The sequence below is a fragment of the Conger conger genome, chromosome 3 (genome assembly GCF_963514075.1).
Source record: "Conger conger chromosome 3, fConCon1.1, whole genome shotgun sequence".
In the NCBI taxonomy this organism is placed as follows: domain Eukaryota; kingdom Metazoa; phylum Chordata; class Actinopteri; order Anguilliformes; family Congridae; genus Conger; species Conger conger.
The window spans coordinates 24567686-24595050 of record NC_083762.1 but is presented as its reverse complement, the minus strand read 5'-3'; the positions used below and the strand labels follow the sequence as shown (position 1 = coordinate 24595050).

The following is a 27365-nucleotide window of genomic DNA, read 5'->3' as shown; positions in this document are numbered from 1 at the left end:
TGATACAGAGAGGAATTCATGATTTCTTGAATAATGGCAAGTCATCCAGGTCCCAAGGCAACAAAGCATCCCCACACCATCACACTACCACCATGTTTCTGTCAGGTTCTGTGTTTTTCTGTTATCTGTTTTATGTCCCCAGCGTTTTTGCCTTTTGTTAACCTGTGATTTCCGTAGTCTGTTTCCTGCTCCATTCACCTTCATCCATTTATTTCAGCTGTGACCCATTTTGTGTCTCTGCCTCCCCACTCCTTATATGTATTTCCTTCCCGTCTCTTGTCATTGATTCCACCTGTTTATCGTTTTGTGCTTGTTAGTATTGTATTTAAACCTGTCCTTTTCAGTTTCTTGCTAGTTTGCCTTTCTCTAATTCTGTTCCCTACCCCAGTTCTAGCTTCCTCTAGCCCGTACCTGGGCCCTGTTATTTTTTTTGTCTAGTTCAGCTCTGTTCTGACTTTGTGTTTTGGTTTTTGTTCTTGTACCTTTGCTTGTTTAGACTTCCTGGTTTTTGAACTTTGCCTGTTTCCCAAATACACTCTGTCTACCATTTATGTACTTGTCTGCTTGGATCAGGACCAATGCCTGTTTGTGGATTATGTTTTGGAACTGCCCTCAGTCATTGAAGCCTGTCTTTTTAACATCGTCTTTGACTCTTGGTTCTCCCTGTCCCAAATCCTGACAGTTTCACTGTTGGTGTTATGTTCTTGCTGCATTTGCTTTACACCAGACATAATGGAACCTATTCCACTTTTAACTAATTTGTCCATAGAAAATTATTCCAAGAGGCTTAGGAATCATCCAGGGTTTTTTTTGCAAATGTGAAACAAGTAGTAATGTTTCTCTTGTCTAGCAGTAATTCTTGCTTCTTCTGAATATTCTTCTGGGACCTTTTGTGACTTCCTGAATGAGTTGTTGTTGCACCCTTGATGAAGTCTTGGCAGGCTGGTCAGTCATGGGAAGATTCACCACTGTTCCAAGTGCTTTATTTGGATATACTGTTCAGTGAAGTCCCATAGCTTTGGAGTAGACTAGTAAAAGTGTTATACCACAGATTTCCCTCATTAAAGCACCATAAGTCATCCTCTTATGTCTACTTTGGCAGTAATCTAATACTCTATCCCAAGACTGTCAAACATACAGGTGAATTTATGGTACACGAAGACAGCCTGGGTAAATTTGATTTATTTGCTTATTGTAATCCCACGCAAGGGTGTTTTTTTTTTTACACCATTTAATGATTCTATCAAGAGCCATTTAGCCATAAATAGAGAGACATATTGTTCCAATTTTCCTCAATCTCATATTTCTTCTCAGCAATATGATGAATAATGTTACCTTGTATGCCTCTGTAGCCTTTGTCAGGTTTTGCTGAGCTGTATTGCTAATGTGTGCATTAGGTAAGTGCTCCATGACACCAGGGCATTTGCTCAATTGTGTTTGTGGCAGTGTGTGTCACAAATAGCTGCAAGCCCATTTACCACAGGTGAAATCGTTTTTATACATTATATTTCCTGGTCGAATATTGGAGGTGTGGCATGGTCACGCAGTCAATAGCACTGTTGCCTCACAACAAGAAGATTCGAGCCCTACCTGGGTCCCTCTGTATAGAGTTAGCATATTCTCCCCATGTCTGTGTGGGTCTCCTCCCAAAGTCCAAAGACATGCAGGAAATGAACATGAGCTCGTTTAGCTATCTCTGGCACATTTACATTGATATGGAAACTTAAAATTTTGATTAATGTGCACTGCCCCTGGTGAATAAAAAAAAAAGAAAGAGAGGGAGAGAGTGAAAGAGGGAGATTAATTAATAACATAAAAAGTAAGAGCATTCTTTCTGCAGCCCGACAGTAACAAGTGGCTTGCTCTCAGAGTCATTTTTATGCCTCCAGATAAAATATTGATCAGCGTTAGAGCGACACACACAGAGCCACAATGGCAGGAATGCAAGTTTCAGGCTCTGTCACAGGCTGTGGTTTGACACACCCGGCTCTCCCGCCTCTTATCCAAATGTGCATTGTGAATAAATAAACGAAGAGGCTCGGACCATGTATCAAGCTTTCTGAGATTTTTAAGGGCTTCATCTGTCTAGGTCCTCAGCTAATGTTTTCACCCTTTCCCCAGGGAACCATAACCTGGAGGAACAGAGATGCGTTCAGCGGGATTCATTTTGAATTTTTCATGGAAAGACGTTCTATTCAGCCCCACGGACCCAGCCACACGCAAGTTCAAGTGCAGTGCAAATTTTTCTATTTTCTCTGTGGGACTTTCTATGTGCCTCAGGCAGCATTCATCCATTCCGCTCATTTCACATGAATACCCAGGTGGCTGGGAATCACACTACCCGAGTGAACCATGGCCTGCTCCATCACACCCGTGTGTGCCACAGTTCTGCAGCACGTGCCCAACTCATTATAAATTCTACCACTCTGCTCTGCCTCCAAAGCCCATTGTGTAGAATTTTGTTTTCCAAACATCTCACCAAAATGCATTGCTTTTTGTTTCTCCACAGCGTACTGTTCATTTACTTTGGTTGCGTGTCCCCCTTTTTTAAATTGGCATCTATCGATTCAACCAATTCAATTAAATGCACTTGCACGTTCCACTAAACCTAAGGCAGAGAAAGAAGCCTAAGTCTAATCTTTTTTTCCTTGCATTTTATGAGTCTCACAGATACCACAATGTGGACCTGAGTGACTTTCTTTAATTTATTGAACAATTTAATCAATTCACCAGTTATTGTTTCTGGCCCCAGTATATGGCTTTGGTATTTCATAAGAGCCTTTGTGTAGTGTGTAACTGGCTGCAGGCTAGGGCTGTCTGGTGAGTTATCAAGGTCGTCTGTCACTGTCTCCCCAACTTGGTGCAGCTGGTCTTGGGCCTGTTGCATCCTCTGCAGACCCCCCGCGGGGAGAGAACCCTTACAAGAACGCCAATTAAATCCAATCCTGGTGGGTATGACGCGGCAGTGTGAGAGCAGAGCGGGTTTTTTTCGGAGGCACTCACACACTTCTGATGCTCGAGTTTGTTTCTGTTCTAATTGCAGCCCATTTCAAAGGAGAGAGGATTACTGTTCTGTCCCTCACTATGCCGCCTGTGTTTTGGGCTCTGAAATAGGCACCAGGGAGGTCTGTTGATTGTTTGTTGAACTCTGTGATTGAAATCCATTGATTTTGAGTAAAGAGCATCGTCCATCAGCGGGTCACGGCAAGCCAGGCCTCAGACAGGTACGTAGACTTTATGGTTGTAGCTTGATGGTCTTTGATTCAATTCCAAGGTAGGCCAGGGTAACCTTAATTACCTCAGTAAATTATCATCAGTATAAATGTTCCAGATGCAAATATATGGCAAATAAATAATGGTAGCAGACAGCAATAAGTGTAAATCTAAAGTGAGGAGAACAGTGCCACTATGCTCCCCAACTGTCAAGTTAATCACAGTTAAAATGTGAATCTATGGCAAACTTCTTAAAACTGTCATACACATGACATAACAACTGTCACAAGTTGACATAACAGATGATGTGAGGTTATGGCAAATGTTATAAAACAGTCATAGTTTTATCAGTATTGTATGATGATCTGTCAAAACATTTACCAATAAATGTATGACAGTTTTATAACAATTGACATCAACCGACATCATCTGTTATGCCATCTTGTGACAGCTGTTATGTTGTGTATGACAGTGTTATGTCAGCTTTATGGTGAGGAGTTCAAGTAAAGTGTTATCCTTAAATGTTATATTATGACATAAACTGCCACATATGTCTTATGCCAAGTATTTCTGCTCCATTTATATTTTTCTTAGATGCCTTCATGAAATGACTAATAACTGACTAACATGACATACTAAACACATAATACACTTATTATGTATTAGATACTTGCAATTTCAGATTCTGTTATTATTAGTTCATTTGTGTTTGCGTCACTAAATGTTGCTTCAAACAGACCAAAGTTTCTACTATACTGTATATCTATCAGCATATGCTGTTATATAAAAGCATGACTTAACCCAGTTCTTTTGGAAGTGTGATGAAAATCTCAAGTGTAATATTTTGCAAAAGAATGAACTCTTAAAATTTAATCAAAAAAGACATGCAGAGATCTGAGAAAGCCCTTTTCATCTTCTCATCTTTATCATAGTCCCTGAGTAAAATGCCTTTTCGTTTGTATGGCTGTCTACCGCCACCTACAGGACACATGCACAAGTATTTTTCTCACACAATAAATTCCGAAAAATGATTATCCATACCATTTTCACAGACTTGACATACACTCAGGTATTGTGTGTGTGTGTGTGTGTGTGTGTGTGTGTGTGTGTGTGTGTGTGTGTGTGTGTGTGTGTGTGTGTGAGTGTGTGTGTGCGCGCGCTACATGCACGCACCAAGTTAAGAAAGGGCAAATGTGCAAAAGAATGCAGCATCAATGCCTTTCTAATTATCTTAAGTAATTATTTTTACACTCATTTAAGACACCCATAAAATAGGACCTTCCTTAACAACATAAACCATGATGAGCCACAGAGTTTCGTTAGTGTATGTAGTCTCCCATCCTCACGTAACTGCCATCTCGCGACGAAACTTTGAAGCCGTTTTTCTCAAAACATGGTTCGGCTGCACTCAACATGAAACGGGACACAACTCCCTTGATATCTGGAGCAGATATATAACTTTGGTATCGTTAGAAAGCTTACAATTCTCCTCTTTCGAGTTGATAGTAAAAACCCAAAATACGGAGCAGGTCACATATGAAATCACCGTATTATGATATTGCCTATATGTCGTTATATTGCAACAAGCACATTCCCGACATCCATTGTTTTGTGTGCATTCACACGTTTTGAAACAGACCAAAGCTACGGAATAATATAATATAATTTGGTTTAAAATCTTTGGTTTTCTGATATGATTCCAACAGTCAAAAGGAACCAAACAATGTACTTTGTACAGCAGTCCTGTAAACATAAAATGCTTTATTTATGTACAAGCCAACATACAGTACCTAATAACTAAATGACTGACAATCTATAAATAAACAAAAAATGAATACTTCAGAAGATTTCTACATCTCAGAATCTCTCATATTCCAAGTTGTCTCCGTACAAAGGAAGAGGGGCTTTAAAAAATAAGCCAATCCAATAAACTAAATATGACAGCATTTCATTCACCTGTCTAATTGTCTATTCTGGGACAGTTATAAAAATACACAGCTAAAATAAGCCCTGTGTGGAATACTTTCTATGTATATTCAAATTATAAACAAATCCCAAATCATCCACTCAATATAAAGTTGTCCTTATGACTGTTTTCAAAATAACTGAAAACAACAAATGAATGCACATTAGAATCAACCCCATTCCATTAATCCCCATGATACTTATTGGGATATAATTCCTTTTTCTCTTCGAATACTCAAGGCAGATGTCTATGGTGTCTCTTGATCCATGTTGAATATGATATAGCAGGTTTCTAGGTGGTCTGGTCCTAACCTGTGTTTAAAGTGTGGCTGCAGGTCATCTGGGGTCAAGCCTTTAAGGAAGTGTGAGCTAATCTCCTCGTAAAGCATGGTTCCAACGTCCTCTGTAAACACAGTGCCATTTAAAATTATTAAAAGCAGCGAAGAACAGTCTGACATTTGCTTTGTGTCTCTCAATCAGTATTGCACAACCCTTTTCTGGACAATTTTATATTTGGATACTTTTACTACTTTTTGATGTACCCGTGCTTTAATAAAATCATACTAAATGTAGAACCAGAAACCACAGATAATATTTTTCATTAGATAAATTGTGTATATTACATTCCTTACAGTATCAAGAATGTAGCCTACATTAGGCATTACTTCTCAGAATAAAAGTGAGTCATTTGAAAAAAATATAATAAAAAAATGTATCTTGCGTGAAAATCTGATTAGTTGTTTATGTCAAAAAAAACTATTGTATTTGCATATGGTGACTTTACTCTTGTCAGTCCTGTGGCACACTTACCCACACACTTCTCTCGCAGGGTCTTGATGGTTGCAGACAACCTGCCACCTTCTCCTTGCTGCAGCTCCTCCTCAAAAGCATCATTCTCCGCTGTCAGCTCCATGGCACACCTGGCGTTGCAGACCACCTCTACCAGGTCCTCATCATCAGCGTCCTCAAAGTCATCAGGGTACTCACTAAGGTCCACGTCATCGCGAACAGCTGCAGTCAGGGTCATGGGTTAAGGGTTGCACCGAGCTTCCTCTTTTTAAAAAATACATCAATAAACTTTGAGAGGATATTAGTTTATGGATATTATGTCCCTATTTAAGGTCTCTCTTTACCTTACCTTCCAATTCTTCGGAAGCCTCCCCACTGTGCACGCCCACCACAGCCATCGATTCTCCTACAATGTTCTCCTCAATGGAAGACAAGCTGTCTTGTTCCTCAAAGTCTTCGGAGTAGTCAGAGAGCTCGCCCACACTGCCCTCTTCCTCTCTACCATCACTCCTCGGGATATCCTCCTCCTCCTCCTCTTCCTTCTGCAGTTTTGCTGGGGCTGAATTCACTCTGCTCTTGCCAGATCTCGGAAATTCGTTGGCTGTAGTTTTGCTCTTGTGGTCCACAGCTGGCAAATCATTATTGACACAGTCACTTCTCTGACCATGTCGCACCACAGAATTGCACTTTGTTAGCTGGGTCTCTTGGTGCTTAATGAACTGTCCAAGGTGCTCCTGCACATATGCTATATTCAGGATGCAGCTAGCACTGGGCCTGTCCTCTGGAGATAAGCAGAGCATCTTTTTAATTAGAGTGAAGAAGTTTTCAGAGAACACCTCAGGAATCTTGTTGTACTCCCCTTTGACAATCTTGTAAAACAAGCTGATGAGGTTTTTAGCAGTAAATGGTGGTTTGAGGGTGCATATCTCAAACAGCAAGCACCCAAGAGCCCAGATATCAGATTTGGAACTATAGGGAACATCCTGACAAAGTTCTGGGCTCATATAGCTTGGTGTTCCAACACAAGTGCTGGCCATGTCTAATGTGTTCTTCATCACTTTCGATATTCCAAAATCACCCAGTTTCACCACGCCTCTCTTTGTTAGAAAGACGTTGGAGGTCTTGATATCCCGGTGAAGGATTTTTTCTGAATGTATAAAATTCACTGCCATAGCAACCTGTACAAACCAGGCCATGACAATGTACTCTGCAAAATATTCTTCCTCCTTTCTCTCTTTGACTCGATCGTCTAAAGTCCCTCCATCACAGTAATCCATCACAATGTAGATGAATTCATTGTGCGGGTCGAAGAAATTATTGCTGCAAGCAACAATATGCGGATGCTTCAGTTTCCTCAATATTTCAGCTTCTTGCTGCACCGCCTCTTTGGTCCTGCTTTTCCGCGAGTTTACAATCTCTATCCTTTTAACGGCACATAGTTTATTGGATAAGTTGTGTTTCATCAGAAACACCACTGAACTTGATCCCCGGCCAATCGAAAGAACGTTCTCGTACATATCCATTGCATGCTTTTCGGGAAATGTTGAAAATCACTGCAAAGGTAACGTGCATTATGATTAAAATATATATTTAAAATATATATATTTTTTATTTTATTAATATAACGTTAGAAAGAACACTGCCTGTCTCATCTGATTATCAGTGTTATTGTCAGCTGAAGCTACGACTTCAAACAAAAAAAATTAACCGACTTGCTAGCTAAGCTGTTTACTTTAGACTAAAGTTTAGTGAATAGCGAGCTCACTGGCCGTCAAGCAAGTATTGTTGCTATAACTTATTGCTAGCTAGCCAGCTAACTATAACCATCTAACGTTCGCTTGGCATTTGCATCACTGAAATTAAAAGTTCGTTTTAAACTAACTACAAAGCCAGGCCCAATTTGTACTTACGATTTGCGGTGTTATCACAAGTAACGTTATCTCTATCTAACTGTTATTTGCTCATTTTCCATTGTCTGTATTTTGGTTTCCTTGTCTCCATGGTTACGGAGCTTGGCTCAGCCTCCTGAGCTGCACCCGCCCATTTTCGCTTATTGGGTTGGAAGGACAATGAGCTAGTTAACAAACGTTAATCATAAAGTGCTGTTGGATTTCTATGTGTATTTTCACCTTATACTGGCTGATTTTGAATTACGTTAGAAAAAAGTTTGGTAAATGATTCCATAGCTAATTAGCTAGCATAGCTATACAATCTCCGTCTTTCGCTAGACTAACAAATCGCCTAGATTACCTGTCTTTTTCTTGCTACTACTAGGCTAGCTAAACTAGAAAAATCCCCTGGGCGTAAACACGTGTTCGCTACCTTACAATCAAGCTTGGCCAGTTTTTTGTAGTTCGTGCGACCAGTGGCACTGTTGCCATGGATATTTAGGTAGCTTAGCTATGCTCACACTGCTATTGTGTTGTACTAGTAGTAGAGAACCAGGATAAACAATTCAACTTAGTCTCTGTATTGCAGAACGACCTGCCTGTAACTTAAGTTTGATCACCACTACTGTGAAGTAAAAAAGTTTTCTGTGAGAAATGTATTGGCGAGCTCACGTGCACACACAGCGGTCTACATTCTAAAGCTCCACTTTGCCCTCCCTACGTACGTTAGCCGCCGACTGTAACTATGTGTGCCTGGTTAAATTAGTTAACTTACACAAACCATTGCTACTAAAAAGGCAAGAAATACTGTCTTGAAATCAGTTATTTATGGCTTTTAACCATTTGAAATTGAATTTGGATTAGACACTGTTATTATAAAAATGAAATGACAGTCAGTATCGAAATCCGTGGTTTGTTTATTTGGTACAACAGCAGATATCTTATTCTATTTTATAATTCCCCGCATTCTTTCTGCAACGCCATCCAAGGTCCTTATACACTTACAATGACGTCATTAGTCTACCAAAATATAACCAACGCAATTTTAGTTATGCTGAAAATGGAACATTTTTTAAAAGCATTAAATACAATTTTCAGTTCCTTTTCGTTTCGTTTTCACAGTAATCGTTATTTTTTGCTAAATAAATACAAATACCAAATTATCCTAACAGGCTTCACGCTAACCCCCTTGATATGGGTCCACTTTCCAGTGAAGTCGAATTTCTAACTGAATCGTGAATTTTTGGCCTTGCCAAGAAATCAAATATAAGTGAAATGCCACCAAAAGGAAAAGGTGGCAGGGCTGGGAAAGGTAGATACGTGTTGATTAAATCAACTAATTTTGAGACATAACGAACGATAAATCATTGTATATCATAACAGTAAACGTGCAATTTAGCTAGCTGTCTTCAAACATTAAGCTATTCTAATCGTTAGCTAACATAATTATCTCCTTGATTGTTACCTTGTTAAGTGACATAGTTCGTTAACAATCCGTGTTATATACAATATAATATCTCTGGCTAAAATATCACGTTATATGTGTACGCATGTCAAGTTGGCTCTGTTAGCAAGCTAGCGGTACCTTAGTGTAGGAGGTCTATTTTCAACTTGGTATATGACCGGCTAGCTAACTTGGCTGAATAGAGGAACTACGGATTAATTTAGAATGAGACTTTTCTTTGTTTTACACAGGCGCAGGTGCTTCAGGAACCGGTGACGCCGATAAGAAAGAGAAGAAAGAAAAAGGAGGAACCGCTGTTAAGGTGTGGTTATTGAAATAGTTTTAACGATAAACTTTTCGGTTGTTTGGAAATTTTCTGCCAGACAATATAAAGCTTCAGCCTACTTGACAGACGCTCAGGCAGCGTGCGTTGTTAAGTTACCTGAACAAGAGAGCAGGCAGTGGAGAGCATCTGGTCAGTGGGCAATGCCAAACATGTGTTCAGCGCTGGTGAAATTTGATGCGTTCAAATATACGTTAAGGTGATAATGTTCCCTTTTCATGGTTTCTAAATAGAGGGTTGTTAATAGCTCAGTATGTCTATACATTTCTATATTATGTGGGAATGGTGTGACTTTCTTGTATGTTTAAATACATTTTAATACATTTTCTTTAAGCCTAAACAGTGTGGTTGTACTGTTGTCAGTGGCATATTAAATCTTTGGATTCGTTCTTCAAATTAATTTGTTTTAATGTAATGTGATCTGTTCACAGGTTCGACATATCCTTTGTGAAAAGCATGGAAAATGTATGGAGGCAATGGAGAAACTCAAGTCAGGTGTTCGGTTTAGTGAGGTGGCATCGCAGTACAGTGAAGATAAAGCCAGACAAGGCGTAAGTTTGGAAAATTGGAGTTTATTAAAAAGACAAAAAAGTTTTCTTGGATCTGCTTGAACCTGCTTGCACTCATACTGAGCTTTGTATTCTGTATCTTTAACTGACTGTGACTACTTTGGCAGCACACAGATCCTCCCGGTAGGGTTAAGTTCCCTGTAATTCTTTAAACCCCTCCTAGCTACCTTTTTCCCGAAAGTACATTTCCATTTGCTCTTGGTAGTTACAGGACTGTTACTTTATACAGAGTGATCTCCCAGTGACTTTGGAACACAATATTTGAATTTGAAACTTGCAATTATGAAACTAAAAGTAAAGATATATTTCAAATACTGGTCAAAACTATGTTGTCAAGATCAGGGCATCAAATAGAAAACTTGGATATCACTTTTCTGTTTCATGCCTTGATGCTTCTTATACTTAAAACCACCACTACCACGTTAACCTTTAGAAACATTTTGTTGGAAAACATGGGAGGCAAGTCCACTACAGGCAACCCCCCCTGAAGCATCTCACTTTGTTTGGTCAATCTACAACCCTGTCTAGCCCCCAATCCTGTGAAATGTACCTCTTTGATCAGTACCTCTCTGTGATGTGTTTTAATATATGACAATGGCCATTTGTTCCACTGTCTCCATTGAGGGACAGGGTGACATTCTGCCTCATTTGCTAGTTCTTGTTGATCTGTACTTTGGGAACAGAACCACTAGTTCCTCTACTATATTAAACTATCTATTTGAAACAAAGACGTACCTGCATTTATTTTTCTACTGACAATTGTACGGAGGAATACATTTAACTCCTCACATTCAATTATATAAGGTGCAGCACTGCTGCTTGTATTGCCATTGACAAAGATTCCATTGCATATTTTCAATCCAGTGCGGATGCTGGCGCGAGGGAAATGTAACAAACACGGGCTCAGCTCTGATCTTTGGCAAAATCAGAATCTGGCTTCCCTAACCCAATCAGTCTGACAATTATCAACTTCATAACTTCTCCCTCATTGGAACAGTTCTCCACCATTCACTTCCAGTTGCTGTTCTATTGTTGATTGTCACTTCCATTATCTTTACAATAAGTTGTCCCTTCCATTCAACCGCCTCTAAAAACCAATGCCAGTGTCCTCTGTATTCCACTAGATGGAGCTAGGTGCTCTGCAGTGTGCATGTGGTGGTTCAAAGGTCTTCATGCAATGCAACATTGTATGATATGTATGATCATTTTTGTTTTGGAAAACTGTGAAGGTGTTGCGCCTTGATTAAATACTGAGAACAGTTTCAATTCATTTGTATTTTTTAAAGCTGGTTGGGTTTTGTAATTATTTCAGCTTTAAAATAAAAATTGAGATGTTGATCAAAGGAATTTCTGACTACATTCCTTCGTCCATGCTCAGAGCTATAGATAAATCCATTTCAGCATTCTGATTTAAGCAGTGACATGTTTTTATTCTGTACTTGGCGACCTTGTATAAATAACACTAAAATGTATTTAAAACTTAAAGCGGAATTACCATAGCCTCATTTTTTTGTAATGTCATTAAATATTTTGATTTCATGGCATGAAATCCAAAAAGGAGAATATTTTAAATATCTCTCAGGAGTTAAGTTGAAACAGAGATGTGTGCGATTCTTTCAAGGACAAAATTATATTTCAATTTAAATATAAATTGTGGATGAGAATTTAGACAATACAACAGAAATGTTTCTTATACAAATGGTGGCTGTACCCCTATTGCAGTAGCCTAAAGGTGCGTTATACTAAAGGTGTAAGAGCATGTTGTGTCTCTTTCTGTGACAGGGTGACCTTGGCTGGATGACAAGAGGGTCCATGGTGGGACCATTCCAGGATGCAGCCTTTGCCCTGCAAGTCAGCTCAATGGACAAACCTGTGTACACAGACCCTCCTGTCAAAACAAAGTTTGGCTATCACATTATCATGGTGGAGGGCAAAAAATGATGAGAACTTCTGCCAACCCAAGAACATTCTTTGATGAGTGTACCAGTTTTTTGGTCTTACCGAAGTGTTGAAGCGATGTGAATTTGCCATTTTGTCTGCATATTTTTAGCCAATCCCTTGAAGAGTGAATGAAAGATGAAAACCAAATGACTGACTTCGTGTTTTTCCAGTTTGGCAAATTTATTTCCAAAGCTGTCAAGCACAGTTAGTGAATATTAGGTGGACCTTATCTATATTCCCAGTGTGTGTGGGACTATACAATTTTGCCAATTCTCTCAATATGCCTCCTCCTCACTTTGTGCACTTCTGCGGTAAACCAAATACAAATTCAAGACCTGTTGAAATAAAATCACAGATGACAGCCTTTTCTGACCTTTATTTTTGACAGTTAAAACCGGTTTATTCACTTAGTATGCTGGCACAGTTAAGTGCAAGCAGGAAATGCCGCATCATAATGGCAAGACCATTAACAATCACTGTAAATGTGGTAGGTGCTACAACTAGCACATGTACTTGGTGAAAATTTGATACTGTGAGGAGAAACTATTCCCATGCTTCTGAGATGGAATTGTATTAGTTTCCATTATACCTAATGTTTTATTTACATTTTTGCTCTTATACTTGGTGGCCTGCAGTTTATGGGATATTTATGAAAACGATAACAAATTATTCAATAAAAAATTAAAAATCACAAAGTTATTAGACCAGTTTAAACTGAAAAGCAATACATATACTAAAATGTATTCAGGCTAGATGAAAGCCAAAAATAGATATCAGATGGCAGAGAAATATAGATTTTAAGGAGTTGATACTATACTTTCATGACTAAATTCATGATTCTGGGTGCTTCTACATCATTATTTACTGCTACTGGAGACATAAATACTGCTCTCTTATGGCTGATTGCGTATTTAAGGCCTGCAGCATTGCAAAATGAATATACTGTTATGCATACACTGGATTGCAGGGTTTTGCGTCTTTACTACAGACAGTGAACAAATGTCATACTTAAAAGTATGACAAAATTAGGTTCTACTTGTCAACTGCACTATTGATATTTAACATTTCAAATAAATATAGTTTGCACAATCCTGCCTTTGTATGTGAGTACAATTATCATGACACATTTACCATTGTTACCATTATATGTAACTTTCTCATTGAAGTGCAGATTATACATTTTAAAGAATAAAGAACAGTGTTTCAGCCATCTCTTAATTACAGAAGTAGATCAATTGCTTGCCCTTTATTGCTCACCTCTGTTTATTCCTAGCCATAAATATTTTAGGGTAATAATGGGTTCAGTGATGTAGTTATGTAGCAAAGAAACAAACATGCCATGTATGCCATCATGTCCAGGACTGCATGATTACCCACGAATGAAACAATGAAATAATATCCATCCATCCATCCATCCATTATCTGAACCCACTTATCCTGATCAGGGTCGCAGGGGGGCTGGAGCCTATCCCAGCATACATTGGGCGAAAGGCAGGAATACACCCTGGACAGGTCGCCAGTCTATCGCAGGGCACACACCATTCACTCACACACTCATACCTACGGGCAATTTAGACTCTCCAATCAGCCTAACCTGCATGTCTTTGGACTGTGGGAGGAAACCGGAGTACCCGGAGGAAACCCACGCAGACACGGGGAGAACATGCAAACTCCGCACAGAGAGGCCCCGGCCGACGGGGATTCGAACCCAGGACCTCCTTGCTGTGAGGCGGCAGTGCTACCCACTGCACCATCCGTGCCGCCAATGAAATAATATTTTAATATTAATTGCCTGTCACAAAGTATCATAATTGCTCCCACTTTGGCATTTTAAAGAGTGAAAAAACAGAACTTCTTATTTAGTCTTTGACTGAGAACAAATAATCGAAATAACTTGAAAAATGTCCTTCACACACTGTAAATGTAAATGTTATTTTAATGTATATCTACCGGTACATGTATGATACGAATATAAATTTTGCATTTGAAAAGTATACGGGACATTTTGTCTGGCTTCATGCCGTGTTCATATCTTTCAGTCGTCCATTCTGGAGAGGTTGGTTAACAGCAATTGCAGAACAAGAAACCAGAAATAACGTTGATCTATTGTGGGCGTGGTTAGTAGATCCGCGTTTATTGGTTCAGAAAAATGGAGTCAGATGACGCAATGTTTCCGGGTTTGTCTAAGCAAAACGAAGTATCCCCCCCCCATCCCGAATAGCGGGAGGTTACTTTCGGACAGCAACTGTTCGCATGCGTGGAGTCTGGCACAGTGCTTCTGCTTTTGCTTTTGACCTGTGCATAGCGACTGAGGGTAAGGATGTATCATTTGGTACCCTTTTTATAATATTGCTGTTGTTACACCTTAAATGTTCTTCTATGTAAGCGATTCGAATGGAAATATGTATTCACTCGATCACCAGCCTTAATATCAAGCTAGCAATATGTGTGACATCAATGTATGTGTGCTTCATTTTGTATATGCCTAGGTAGACAATTAACGTTATATTAACGTTACACCTGGCAGGTTTTAATTCTAATTTAATTCGTTCATTCTACAACCAGGGTTTTACTTGATTAACGTCAATATGACAATGGCCAGCCTGCTAACCATCTCTATTTCCAACAGTTGGTTTGTTAGTTCGATATCTAACTTGGCTACCGTTAGCTAGCGTGGCTTTTTCATGGGTTTTCCGGTAATCAAGTGGTTGGGGAATTTGGTTAACGTATGACATTGGTAGTTTTTTAGTTTGGCATTCACCGGGCTTCTAACAAGAGACAGGAAGCTGGTTGACTCACTCAGTATGTCGGAATATGTAGGTAGTGATGTTAGTGACGTGAACAATCACATCTAATGATGTGTCAGTTGGAGTGCCCCTCCTTTGTTATTATCACACGTCATAACTCTCTGTAGACGTAAGCCATGTACAGGAAATGGGAGAATGTGTCATACGGGACCTCGTGCCTGGTCACATTGATGATGCCCTTGCGGTTGTTGACGTAAGATTGCAGTTCGCCACGGAACGGGTATCATTAACGTTAGTTCGTCGCAATTTAAGCCGAATAAATAGACTTTCAGACTTCATTAATCAAACGTAACAAGTGGAGAATGCGTCTTACAGGGCCTGCGGAGAATAATACAGAAACGGACAAAACCATGCCCTCGGTTAAACATTTTTTGAACGTTGCATTATTTCTCTGCTGAAGAGGTACATGCCACAATGTAATCAATGTAGTTGCTCCTCTCGCGTTCTGCAGTTAAATAAATGATTGCGGCAAATTGGTGGGCTATTGTTACTACTGCTAATAATCTGGTGTTTAAATACTTCCATCCAGTGGTTAACTTGTAAAGTTGCTGTGTAGCTATGGAACTAAGAAGTAGCGTAGTGCTGCCATGTATTTGCGTATTGCCTTGTAAATGGCCTTTAAGCTGGAGATACGCAGAAATGCAGTGTCACATCATACAATCTAGCGGATGTTTCACCATGCTCAATCAGTATGCAGAATTATGTGTCTTGGCGCAGCCACCATATTTCCTGGCTTCTACTATCTACAACCATCTGTGTTCAGTGCTAATGCAACTCACTTGCTTACCAGGCAAGTGAACCCATGAATGAATGGGTGATAAGCACAGCTGCCTGCATAAGTTTATAGCGCTGGTCATAAAAGTGAATTGGTGAGGACTGGATGGGCTAGAAACAGGCTTAGAGACTGAGGTGAGCCCACTCGGCCCATTTTAATAACAGTGCATCCATTTCAGTTACTGCACGCTTCTTTTTTTGCATAATTTTACATTGCCAAAGGGATCTCCATTAAATGACCTCATTGTTTAGCATAGGGCTGTTACTGTTGTAATGACCCCTGTTGGTCCTGGCCCTCCAGAACAGTGTGAATGTCAGCATGTGCCCCAGTTCTTTGACACTGTTCTGGGTATGTTCACGTGAAACTTGCAGTGGCATAAAGGTACTTCTCTAAAATGACACGTGTTCACAGTTACAATGATGAAGGAAATAATGAATTTACAGGCATTTATGTCTTTAATTTTTATATGGCTAGATATCTAAATAGATTATGTTGGTATTTTTCACTGGCCACAGCCTTCTTGAATTAATATACATACTGTTGGCTCCAGAATTATTGGCACCCTTAATACAAATAGAGAAAAAAGTCTGCATATAATAAACAACATGGACAATGATCTGTATTTCATGTTCAACTGTATGGGTAAAAACATTTATGTTCTTTTTTAATGAAAATTTAGCAATTATTGTAAATAAAATCAAACAAATTTAAATCGGCAATACAATTTTACAAAATGGAATGCGTACAATGCACGTACAAACAACCAGTCTCCATCTCAGTCTCCAGACTTAAATCCCATCAAAAACATGTGACCTGAACTGGAGAGGGGGGGTCTGTAAGCGCAAACCCTGGATATCAATGATTCTGAAAAGTTCTGCATGGAGGAATGGTCAAACAGTCCTCCAAATGTGTTCTCTAACCAAATTATAGGAAAAGACTCATGGCTGTCATCTTTGCCAGGGGTGTTTGCACAAACTATTTAATCAGGATGCCAATAATTATGGACCATGTTTTTGGGGAAATACATTTTCTATTTGAAAAATGTACGACTTGATTCCATAACCAATAACCAGCGCTCTACATTATGCATGTTGAAAAATAAAGCATATGTCAATAACTTTACAATAGGTTTACAGTATTTTTTGTGCATATTCATCAAGGGTGCCAATAATTCTGGAGCCCATTGTATATACACTTTATTAGGTACACCTGTACACCAGCACATTAATACAAATATCTAATCAGCCAATCATGTGGTAGCAACCCCATTTTTATTTTCAGAAGAAAAAGCAGTGACTGTGCATTGCTTGATGCAAGACAAGTTGATGTAATATAAGAACAACAGTTAAGTCATTTCAATTCAGTATTTTGCTGTTTGCTAATGGAGTCTACAGCACACACTCCAGCACGTATGTTACTTCAGTTCTGGTTGTGGAATATTTGCTAATTAAAGATTAGGTGGGATAGGGGGTTTTATGTAAAAACCTGTGCAGTTAGAGGTGTTTTCAAGCTGCTATTTACTTTGGTTCTGAGTCTTAGCCATCTGTAATACAGTTTTTATTCTTGCCTTAGTGCTAGATGCTGAAAGTATAACCATACATTTACACGGTCATTTGCCATAGCACAGGTACACTGCATACATATTTTTATTTTATTTTTTTATATGTTTGCAATTTGTTACAATACAAACTGTTATTTTGTTAAATTAAAATCCTGTGCCTTTTTGGTGATATTGCACTTTTGTATTTCTGAGACACTGATGTTCTTCACTTCTCCAAGTTGCTCTGTATAAATGATTACAATGCAATGTAATCAACTCATTTCTAATGTAATAAATGTCCACGGCAATGAGCGCAGGCACTTTTGAGCAAGCCAATCCAGTTCTGTATGCTGAGGACTCCTCCTCCAGTGGGTGGCGAAACCCCACTTCACTACCCGCCAGGGCTTCATTGGACGAAACTGAGAAATGCAAAAGAGTGAAGGAAGTGCGTATGCATAATCAGGCGAAGGTTAACTAGTTAAATAGCAGCTTTTTGCTTCATTGGCAGTGCCTAAATATAGCAGAGAGGCTTGGACTCCCACTTGTTACAGCCAGCATCTTGACCCCATATGGGCTGAGCCAAGAGCGAGGATATAATTGGCTATCGCAGTCTCCCCAGCACTCGTGAGGAATTAGTTGTTGTATCATTGGCCAGGTGAGGGTGGTGCACTGACCGGGACGCTCATTGGAGCCTGATCGGCAGTGGTTGAACTGGACCAGTGCCATCTGCTTTGCCTTAGGTTGGTCACTGAGATATAAGAAAGCAGTGTATGGACAGAACTGAGGGTTTATACTGTATGTATGTATTTCAATCACTTATCTACAGGAAGGCCAGTGTTTTGACCTCCAGACTGAAGTGTAATAAATCAGAAGGTGCTCCTTGATGCTCTTGCTTTGCCTACTGTATTTGTTTGATGCACCATCCCTGGCTTTCTAGGTTGAAAGTATTAATTTACAGTGTTAAGTTAATACAGTGTGGCGTCATTGGCTTCTAAATTTGCATGTCTTTTTTTGCAGAATTATGAGAAGGCAAATGAAGTAAAAAAAATTTTTCTTATATGCTTATATGGGTTCTTATATGCTCTATATCTACTCCTGGGTAATTTCTGACATCAAGTTATGGCTAAACTGATTTTATTTTTTTCCTTTACCAAGAGCAGGATAAAAAGCATTTCTTCATTGGTAAGTGTAATCTTTTTCTGCCGTAAGTGAACCGGCCTAACAAGCAAGTATAAGCTGTGGAATACTACATTGTAGCAGCTGAGTTGCAAGTGTTACATTGCATAAGGCTTGACGCATCAAGAAACATGGAGTTTGGTGGAAATTACATAACAATTGATGAATAAATTATCTTTCTGGATGAGGGCCAGTACATCACCGATATGATATTTTGCATGCTGTGAATGTAACAGCGACACAATGTGCAAATGTTTTTCCTGTTAGCCTGGAGGTTAAAGTATGATTTCTGCTTGCCCAAGACTGATACGACTTGGGCTAACGCCCTGAAGTCAAATATCCAGTGATCTGTTTGCATTTTGTTTCGTAAAAATTGATGCTTAGGTAAAACACTAATCCACTCTATCCATTAATTGACGACAGAGTGTCTTCAATCCTGATCCACTGTGATACTTTAAGTTGTCATACTGATACAATATTTGCCGGCTTTCTATTCATCTTGTTTGGTGGATGTGTTGGTCACTCTTCGGCTAACCAAGATCAAAATGGTTACACACTTAATGAATTTGCAGAATCTCATGGCGGGCCACTCGCAGAAGTGAGAAACATGCTCACGTTGATGTAACAGTAGACCTAAGTGTTCTTATGCATTTTAATGACATTTATTTCAGCTTTTGTGAATGGGATTCATTTAAGCATTCTAAATATTTTTAAAGACTTTTCATGCGGCACACTTGACCACACCTGGCACACAATGGTGGCCTAGATATCGAGTGAGAACTGCCATTTCTCATTTTGTTTTTATTATAATGATCTACCAACACATAAAGCAATCATTCAAGAGGTTTCTCAAGTTTTTGTGCTCTTTCAGTCATTTTGTGCCATTTTTCTGAATCATTTCCATGTGATTTAAATCCTGGTAATGCTAGCCCATAGGCTATGTAAATGGCCAATATTGGTGTATCTCATTAGCTACTCTTACATTTGGTTTCAAACAAAACCTAATTCAGAACCTTCAAACGGATGTTTTCTTGTGTCAGGATCCTTATGAGTGGGGAGATTAGTGGATTTTGAGACTTGTCAGCAGTGGCGCAACTTTGATAAGGCTGGTTAGATTAATCGGTATTTTAAGTGGACTTGTCAACATTTAGCCTACAAACATTGCATTATCTTTTAGATAGTAATCATTTCCCAGCAAATGTGTGCGTACCATTGCCCAACATGAAATGAATTAATAACAATGACATTGTTTGCTTTCAAGTCAGATGACCTGTGATTTGGCTTCATTTGCAACTTGTAGTTACTCTAGTTCTGCCAGATGAAGGGTGTGTGGATTAGTTTTTCACAAAATGGTGTCTCCAATTTGTATTGAGCAGTGTGCTTTCAGGTCAGAATTCTGAGCATGGTTCGGTACGCTATGTGACAGCCCTCTGCCACTGGGTGTCTGTTAGCAACTGATGTTGCACTGTACTGGCTTTGTGTGATTGTACCGTGCCTCATCATTTATGGTTTCTTTTAAGCATGTGACATAGCCTGTGTCATCGCAGTGTAGGCCTGTGTCGTGACTTTGGGTTTTTGGGGGAATTGCTTGGCTAATTCTTAGAACAGTTTGTCCTCTTTCTCATGTTGAGTAGACATCAGAAAAAATATGTGATTGAGACGTGCCTTGTTTGCATCTTTAGCGTATAATTGTACTGTTTCTAATTTGGTGGTATTTATACTAGAAACCCAAGATGGAATGGAACGCATAGGAGCATGTCAGCCCTTCTGACATAATTTCCTCTGTATTCTTTAGTTCACTGCTTTATTTGAAGCCAGGAATGTTTGTTGGAAAAGAGACAGAAAGATAGACTTTTGCCATGGGAATATTGTGGCTAGCTTTCTTTTTACGTGCTTTTCATTTGCACACGTTAGTGGAACCAAACAGTGAATGTTTTGTAAAACGTAATGGTTTAATAAGTCGGAATGCACTATGCATCATCTGCAGTGCTCAATTCATTGTAAAGCAGGTGACGTCAACAGTGCTCTGCTTTGTGGTGTTTTATTCAGAGTGACAGCATCAGTTTTCTGTAGCGAAGGTTCTTTTCCTTAGTGGCCCATAATTGTCCACAGGTAAGGAGGGTTAAAGTTGGCAAAACGCTCAGCTTCATAGCTCACAGGCCTGTCTGACTCAATGAAATTGGGGTGGCCTGTAGCGTAGTGTTACATGACTGGGACCCGCAAGGTTAGTGTTTCGATCCCCAGTCTATCCATAATAAGATCCGCACAGCCGTTGGGCCCTTGAGCAACCCTGCATTGCTCCAGAGGATGTAAGTTGAAACTGGAGGATCGTCTCCTGCTTAGTCCAATCAAGTGTATGTCGCTCTGGATAAGAGCGTCTGCCAAATGCCATTAATGTAATGTAAAAAAAGAATGTTTAAACATGGCTGGGCATTTGAATTTGAATTCCACCACAAGCAGAACATCCCCTCTGCTCCTGGACTCAATTTAGCAGGCCACCATGTTTTAGTACCATGCAAGGTGCGCCAGTTTGTAAACCAACCTGTCAAACTAGTTGAGGATAACACACCCTTTTGGCTTTTTTTCAGGTCTGATTTCAATGGGGAATAATTTTAATTTTGTAAATAATTTAACATTTCGGCACCATGAAAAAAGTATATATAAAAGTATGAATGAGAGAGGACGAGAGATGAGTTTTGAGATTTGAGCCTGGAAGAATTGATTATTAAATTATTACCAAGAGCCTACGCTTTGTCAATCTGCCCACGCTTATCAACTGAAGGTTGTAATTAATTATTTAATTCTGTTGTTTCATTGTCTGTGAAAGGTAATGCTGCTTTAATAGCATCATTCATTGACAGTCAGGTTAAGACATTGTCATTACAAATAGACATCCATTTAGAAAATGCAGTCCATTGAATTTTGGTGGACATGCCAGTCGTATTTGTCACTCCAAACTTTGTAAATGTTTGCCACTTCTGGTCAAATATTGTTTGGTTCAAGTTTACTTGCAGTCACTTGTGTTTCCAGAGAATATTTGTTGAGTTTGTATTAGTTTGAATGTTTGTTCAGTTGTGCTTATTGTACACAGTGCTGTGGAAGAATTTGCCCCCTTCCTGATTTCCTCTATTATTACATATGTGTCACAATGAATGGTTTCATATCTTTTCAGACAAGCTTTTAGATCTTTAGACAGCACTGTATGCATTTTCCTCAGGAAACTGTGCCATGGCATCACTTTGGCTGAACGCTGACAAAAATAATTTCAAAAAAAAGAATGCTACCATGGCTTCAAATGGTATCAAAATACTATCAAAATGGAGAGGTACTTAATGTAAGGTTCATATCCATACCAAAGAAAATGCAGAAAACTCCAAGGCACTCGATCTCCAGTGCAAAAAAACGAAAAAGCTTTCTTCTTGGCTGAACACTTGTTTTAATTGGCTCAGGAATGGATGAATCTGCTTTATTCATCAGACCTGTATCGCTTCCTGAACATGACCTGGCTAAGGGATTAGCTCAGTAGCTACAGCTATAGTGTAGTCAAATGGGATTAGACATACTGTACAATTAGTTTGCTCATTATTCCTGTAGGCACCATAATAGGTCTTCACTGTGTATTCTAGTCCATGGCTGATGGTACAGTAACAGGCTTGTTGTCTGCATGAGTATCCTATTGTTTATTGTTTATTACGATTTTGGTTCTATTTAGCTTAGTATCGGGTCATTCTAATAATTTTGCTTTCTTTTTAGTCCACTTGAATGTAATGTCTATACGCTATATCTATACACTATCACTTTATTACGTAGACCCGTACACCAGCTTGTTAATGTTGGTAATGTAAAATATTTTGTCACCCAATCATGTGGGAGCAACTAAATGTATAAAAGCAAGCAGACGTGATCGGGAGGTTCAGCTATTTTTCAGACCAAATGTCAGAATGGGGAGGAAATGTGATCTAAGTGACTTTGATCGCGGAATGATTGTTGGTGCCAGACAGGGTGGTTTGAGTATCTCAAACCACTGATCTTTTCGGATTGCACAACAGTCTCTAGAATTTGCAGAGAATGGTTCAAAAAACAAAAATAATCCACTGAGCAGCAGTTCTGCAGGCATGCGGGTTAAGAGAGAGGTCAGAGGAGAAGGGCCGGACTGGTCGAAGCTGATAGGAAGGTGTGAGTAACACAAATAACAGTGGTAAATAGAAGAGCATCTCTGAACACACAAGTGGATAGGCTACAGCAGCAGAAGATTTAAGTCTAAAAAATAAGTGTAATAAATACCTAATAAAGTTCTCATTGAGTGTAGATAGAGTTGTACTGGCACCATAAATAACCCATTAATCTGCCTAGATAATGATGGTTGAGCTGTGATTAAGCTGTAACAAATCCATTCATACACCTGGTTAATGATGGTATAAATGTACTAATGCCATAACTAACCAATTCCTTGAAGTGTATGTAACAAATTCTTGGTTTTACTGTTGTCAACTTTCTCAACAGTAGTTCTGGCCTTTACTTCAGTCTGAGGTTTTCTGAAAATTACACTTGATAATGTAGGCTGATATGTACCCTTTAAATTAATGACATTTCTCAATATTATTTTTCCTTTTGCGAAATAATCCACAGTAGGTAAATGTACTGGCATCAAGTAAGGCATTACTCTACCTTCATAATCTATTTTAATGTTGTTTTCTAATTTATCTACTAACCAATTTGTGTGCACCAACTGGGAAAGGCAACACCACAAAGATTAATCATTTCCTGTCAACAATTCTGAGAAAATGTCAGATAACAAAGATACAAGCTTGTTCTCCAAGTGGAAACATACACATTACATTTTTTGTGTGTGTTAGTATAAAAGAACACATTTGAGATTTCCAAATATTCATTTTCCAAAAGATTTAATTTTACAGAGACATTTTTGTATTTAATTTAAAAACGTAACATATTACTGTAAGCAATTGACTACTTTTTACATGAGAACTAGATCAAGGCTGTCTGAGATCAGAAGCAAGGAGCCAACCAAAGTCTGCAGAAGAACTGTGGCAAGTTCTCCAACATGCTTGGAACAACCTCCGTGCTGATTGTCTTATAGAACTGCAGGACAGCGTTGGCTCAGAGAAGTGATGCAGTTTTAACGCCGAAGGGTGGTCACAAAAAATATTGATTTGATTCAGTTTTTAACTATTCTGCCAAATTACTAAAATGTAATGTAATGTGTATAGTACGTTTATTTAGGCAAATTTGTAGCGGATCTTCTGAATGGCCTGCTTTTCTATTCAAAATGCATGCAAAATAAACTGGCCACATGATTATGCTTTCACGTAAGCCACATTTCCTTGTTTCCCAGCAGGCCAGTGCTGAAATTAGTGGCTGTAGTTTCACTAATAACAGTAGGCAATTTTTTATTATGGAGTATGTACAGTCTGTGTTCCCCTTCAATCTGTTATTATGGATTTAAGGACTAGTGAATGTTTTTAATACGCAAAAAATTATTTGTTTATACATTACAAAATGAGAGCAGAATGTAAATATTTTTGGCATTTTGTATTTAATCTCATTTGGATATTATCCTCCCAAGACAAAACCATGCACATTTTAGTACAATCTGTTGGTGTGTTAAATTACTTGCAATGTCTGTTTTACTTGATAACTTTATATCAGATTAGGTTCAGCTTGATTTTGCTCCTCTGAGATACACTGACATTCTGAAGCTGAGTGTGTATTAAAGCTGTTGTAAGTTTTCTGTTTGGATTGTGTGGGTTACATTTCTAAAGATATCGGCCTACACTTCTGCTGAATATTTTTTATCTTCCCTCCAGCTTGTATTAGTGTTTATCTTCTGCTGTTGAGTATGACACAGCAGAGCTTCCTGATCAAAGCTTGAAATTAATCTTTCAGGCATCTTTAGTCATCAGATCAATATCTTTTTTTTCCTTCTCATTGTGAGCTATGGGCAAGGCTGGAGGACTGATGTGTGTATACTTCCTCTACATTTTTTGCATGGTGGAGATTGTGTGTAGATCAGCCTATGAAAGCAAACTTGCTACCTAGTTAACGTTGGCTTGCTAGCAAAATGAATATAACCAGAAATAGTCTAATAGACCTTAAAAGGCACTCTAATTTAAGTGAACCGTATGTTCGTTAAATATTTGCATTGTCTTGCCTGTAGGCCAGTGAGGAAAACTGTGTGGATAGGGGAGTGATTTTCCTTGTGTGACCCACTATGAGGAGGTCATTCTCAACCAGTTGAAAATAGGACGATGACTTTAACAGGCCTACTTCTCCAAAACTAAAGAACGGACATATTTAATACTCTCATTGTGTTTCTTTAATGCCCTTTTGCAAATAGCATATAAAAACCTAGAAAGTGTGACCAACCACCATGTTAATCCTTTGACAAAATGCAGAAGTGAGAATAGTAAGACACATTCTGTCAACCTCAGTACACATCTTGTGCAGGCCTGTTTGAGCAGAGGGGACTGTGGGTGTGTCATGAGATCCCTGCATGATGCCACGACTGATTATACACCACCCTGCAGGGCTGCTGGTCAGAATCGGCACTGACATCATCCCAATTTTCTTAACAGACTGTAGCACAAGTCCACATGCTTTATAAGAGTCATTAACTTTTGCCACATCCAAGTAAAATCCCCTTGGCCCATTTTCAAAAACAGGCTGTTTTGTACAAATTAATAACAGCTATTTCTAATAGAAGCTTGCTAAGTGATCATTTCAGATAGTAGCCTATTTTGCATCCTTGCTCTGGGCCATGTGAGTGGTTTTAGCTTCTTTATTAATTGGGTCTGATTGTGATAGAATACTTATCTGGGTTTATCACCAGCTGTTAAAATCATCTGAGTAAATCCACTACTCAGAGAATTTGCAAATGATGATCCAATTAATATGAATGTGTAACTTTCAATGGATGTTGGACCCAACTTGGAATTCAGTCAATAAATCAAACCAGTCTGGTAGAGTTCAATGAGTGTTCAATGACAACCTGTGAGCCCCATGAACGGAATTGGGGGTGGCACTGATTTAAAGTAATCCACTGATCATTTGGTGTGCTTAAAGTCATGCAGCTATTACTGTAACCTTTATTAATATGCCAACTTTCCTCTCTTTCCTCTTCCCTCTCTCTTTCTACTCTCTGAACATGCCAGACCCATCCATCTCCTGCTAGTGGACTCGGATCTGCGCCTTTCTTAATTCTTTAGGTGAACCAGGATTCCTACTATTAGAGAATCTGTGGCTAGTTATTTCCCCTCACCTCCAATTTGACCAACCTTGGGGTGTGAGCTCACTGCAATCTCCAAGACCTGAGAAACTCAGGACTAAGCCCCTCCTGCAGAGACAGGCTCCTCCTCTCTCTGGCTCAACCCCGTTGTTAACCTGGTAAGCCCCGCCCCATATGATAATTCAGTCCCATAAGTGAACCAAAATGAACCTCAAGGAGACCACGTATTCACTCGCCTTCTTCCCTGTCCGCCTGCTGATTTGGCTATACACAGTGATCACTTTTGTCCCATGGTATATCCTTACCAATACGCATGAGAAGCTAGCCCTGGCAAAGAAGATGAAAGCAAAGTCAACCACAGGCGCTGCCGATGGCCCCTACCGTTCTGTAGACCACTTCGACTCCCTGGCCACCATGGATTTCCCTGGAAAGGACACCCTAGACAAGTTGTTTGACCACGCCGTGCAGCGCTTCGGGGAAGCGGACTGCCTCGGGGCCAGGGAGGTGCTGAGCACAGAGAACGAGACTCAGCCCAGCGGAAAGGTGTTCAAGAAGGTATGCAGGCCCCAAAATAACCGTTTTTTAAAGTGGAATAAGCATAACCGCCGCCATGAGTTGTATAGGTCATCTGTTGTCTTTTTTTTTCTTCAGTCATACCTGATGCAGTAGTAAACAACTGTTATAGACCATTTGAAATGCCTCCGGGAAAAAAACATCACTGATATCTACCGGGTTATGATTGTAGAATTTTTAAAGAGTTAAATATATTCCTCCGTACGATTGTCAGTAGAAAAATAAATGCAGGTACGTCTTTGTTTCAAATAGATAGTTTAATATAGTAGAGGAACTAGTGGTTCTGTTCCCCAAGTACTGATCAACAAGAACTAGCAAATGAGGGAGAATGTCACTTATACCCTGTCCCTCAATGGAGACAGTGGAACAAATGGCCATTGTCATACATTAAAACACATCACAGGAGTGGGGAGGGGGTAGAGGATATAACAGAGAGGTACTGATCAAAGAGGTACATTTCACAGGATTGGGGGCTAGGCAGGGTTGTAGATTGACCAAACAAAGTGAGATGCTTCAGGGGCGGGTGGCTGTAGTGGACTTGCCTCCCATGTTTTCCAACAACGATAACACAATCAGAAGCAAGGTTGTTCAGCATTTAACATGGCTTCTTATGTTTGGTTGTTTACTACCGCATCAGGTATGATTAAAGAAAATAAACCAGGAGATGCAGGCATCAGTCCGTTGAAGTTGCACACTGAGGACTGGGGTTCGATTCCCAGTCCTCATACAACAGCACCCCGGGTTCCTTGGAATCACTGTCACTCGGAGAAGGCGTTCTCAGGATCGCTAGATCCATCCAGGCCACTAAGGGACAGGGTGTAGGTGGTGTATCCCCAGCTTACACACAGGCAGTTGGAATAGATAGGGCACAATTGGCTACCTAATGAGGAGAAAACAGGACCAATCATAAACAAATTTATTTTAAAAAATTAAGAAAAAAGCTGAAAGCCTATACCCTAATTTACAATCAGGCAAAATGCTTGCATACTTGTGCCCACATACGCTCACACACAGATAGACACAGGCAGAATTTCACACACAAGCACACTTGTAAACTGTGTAAAGGCTTGTAAAGACTTTCTGCCTTTTTGATTATGC

The 27365-nt window shown here is 39.4% G+C and overlaps 3 protein-coding genes across 5 annotated transcripts in view; 2 read left to right on the top strand and 1 right to left on the bottom strand.

Annotated features, from left to right (window-relative positions):
• Positions 1 to 5065: 5065 nt before the first annotated feature.
• Positions 5066 to 9818, bottom strand: nek12 (NIMA-related kinase 12). Of its 2 annotated transcripts, none has more exons than XM_061235348.1 (4): positions 9743 to 9818; positions 6317 to 7520; positions 5989 to 6189; positions 5066 to 5581 (listed from the first exon to the last, which is right to left on the bottom strand). In XM_061235348.1, exons 2-4 carry the CDS (start codon positions 7488 to 7490, stop codon positions 5427 to 5429), a joined length of 1530 nt encoding a protein of 509 aa, XP_061091332.1. In that variant the 5' UTR covers positions 7491 to 7520; positions 9743 to 9818; the 3' UTR covers positions 5066 to 5426. The 2 variants fall into 2 exon arrangements, with proteins under 2 accessions (XP_061091332.1, XP_061091333.1); XM_061235349.1 differs by lacking the exon at positions 9743 to 9818 and adding an exon at positions 7878 to 7937.
• Positions 9021 to 12517, top strand: pin4 (protein (peptidylprolyl cis/trans isomerase) NIMA-interacting, 4 (parvulin)). Its single transcript, XM_061235350.1, has 4 exons — positions 9021 to 9168; positions 9552 to 9622; positions 10075 to 10194; positions 11995 to 12517. The coding sequence occupies exons 1-4, from the start codon at positions 9132 to 9134 to the stop codon at positions 12151 to 12153; spliced, it is 387 nt and encodes a 128-aa protein (XP_061091334.1). The 5' UTR covers positions 9021 to 9131; the 3' UTR covers positions 12154 to 12517.
• A 1846-nt stretch (positions 12518 to 14363) lies between these two features.
• acsl4a (acyl-CoA synthetase long chain family member 4a) overlaps positions 14364 to 27365 on the top strand; it is a 28213-nt gene continuing 15211 nt past the window's right edge. The window contains exons 1-3 of one of the 2 annotated variants that reach the window (XM_061233616.1): positions 14364 to 14467; positions 25621 to 25852; positions 25969 to 26249. In XM_061233616.1, the coding sequence (XP_061089600.1) occupies positions 26034 to 26249 (216 nt within the window). In that variant the 5' untranslated portion in view covers positions 14364 to 14467; positions 25621 to 25852; positions 25969 to 26033. Of the gene's footprint in view, positions 14468 to 25620; positions 26250 to 27365 lie in introns of both variants that reach the window. The other variant, XM_061233615.1, reaches the window with a different exon arrangement.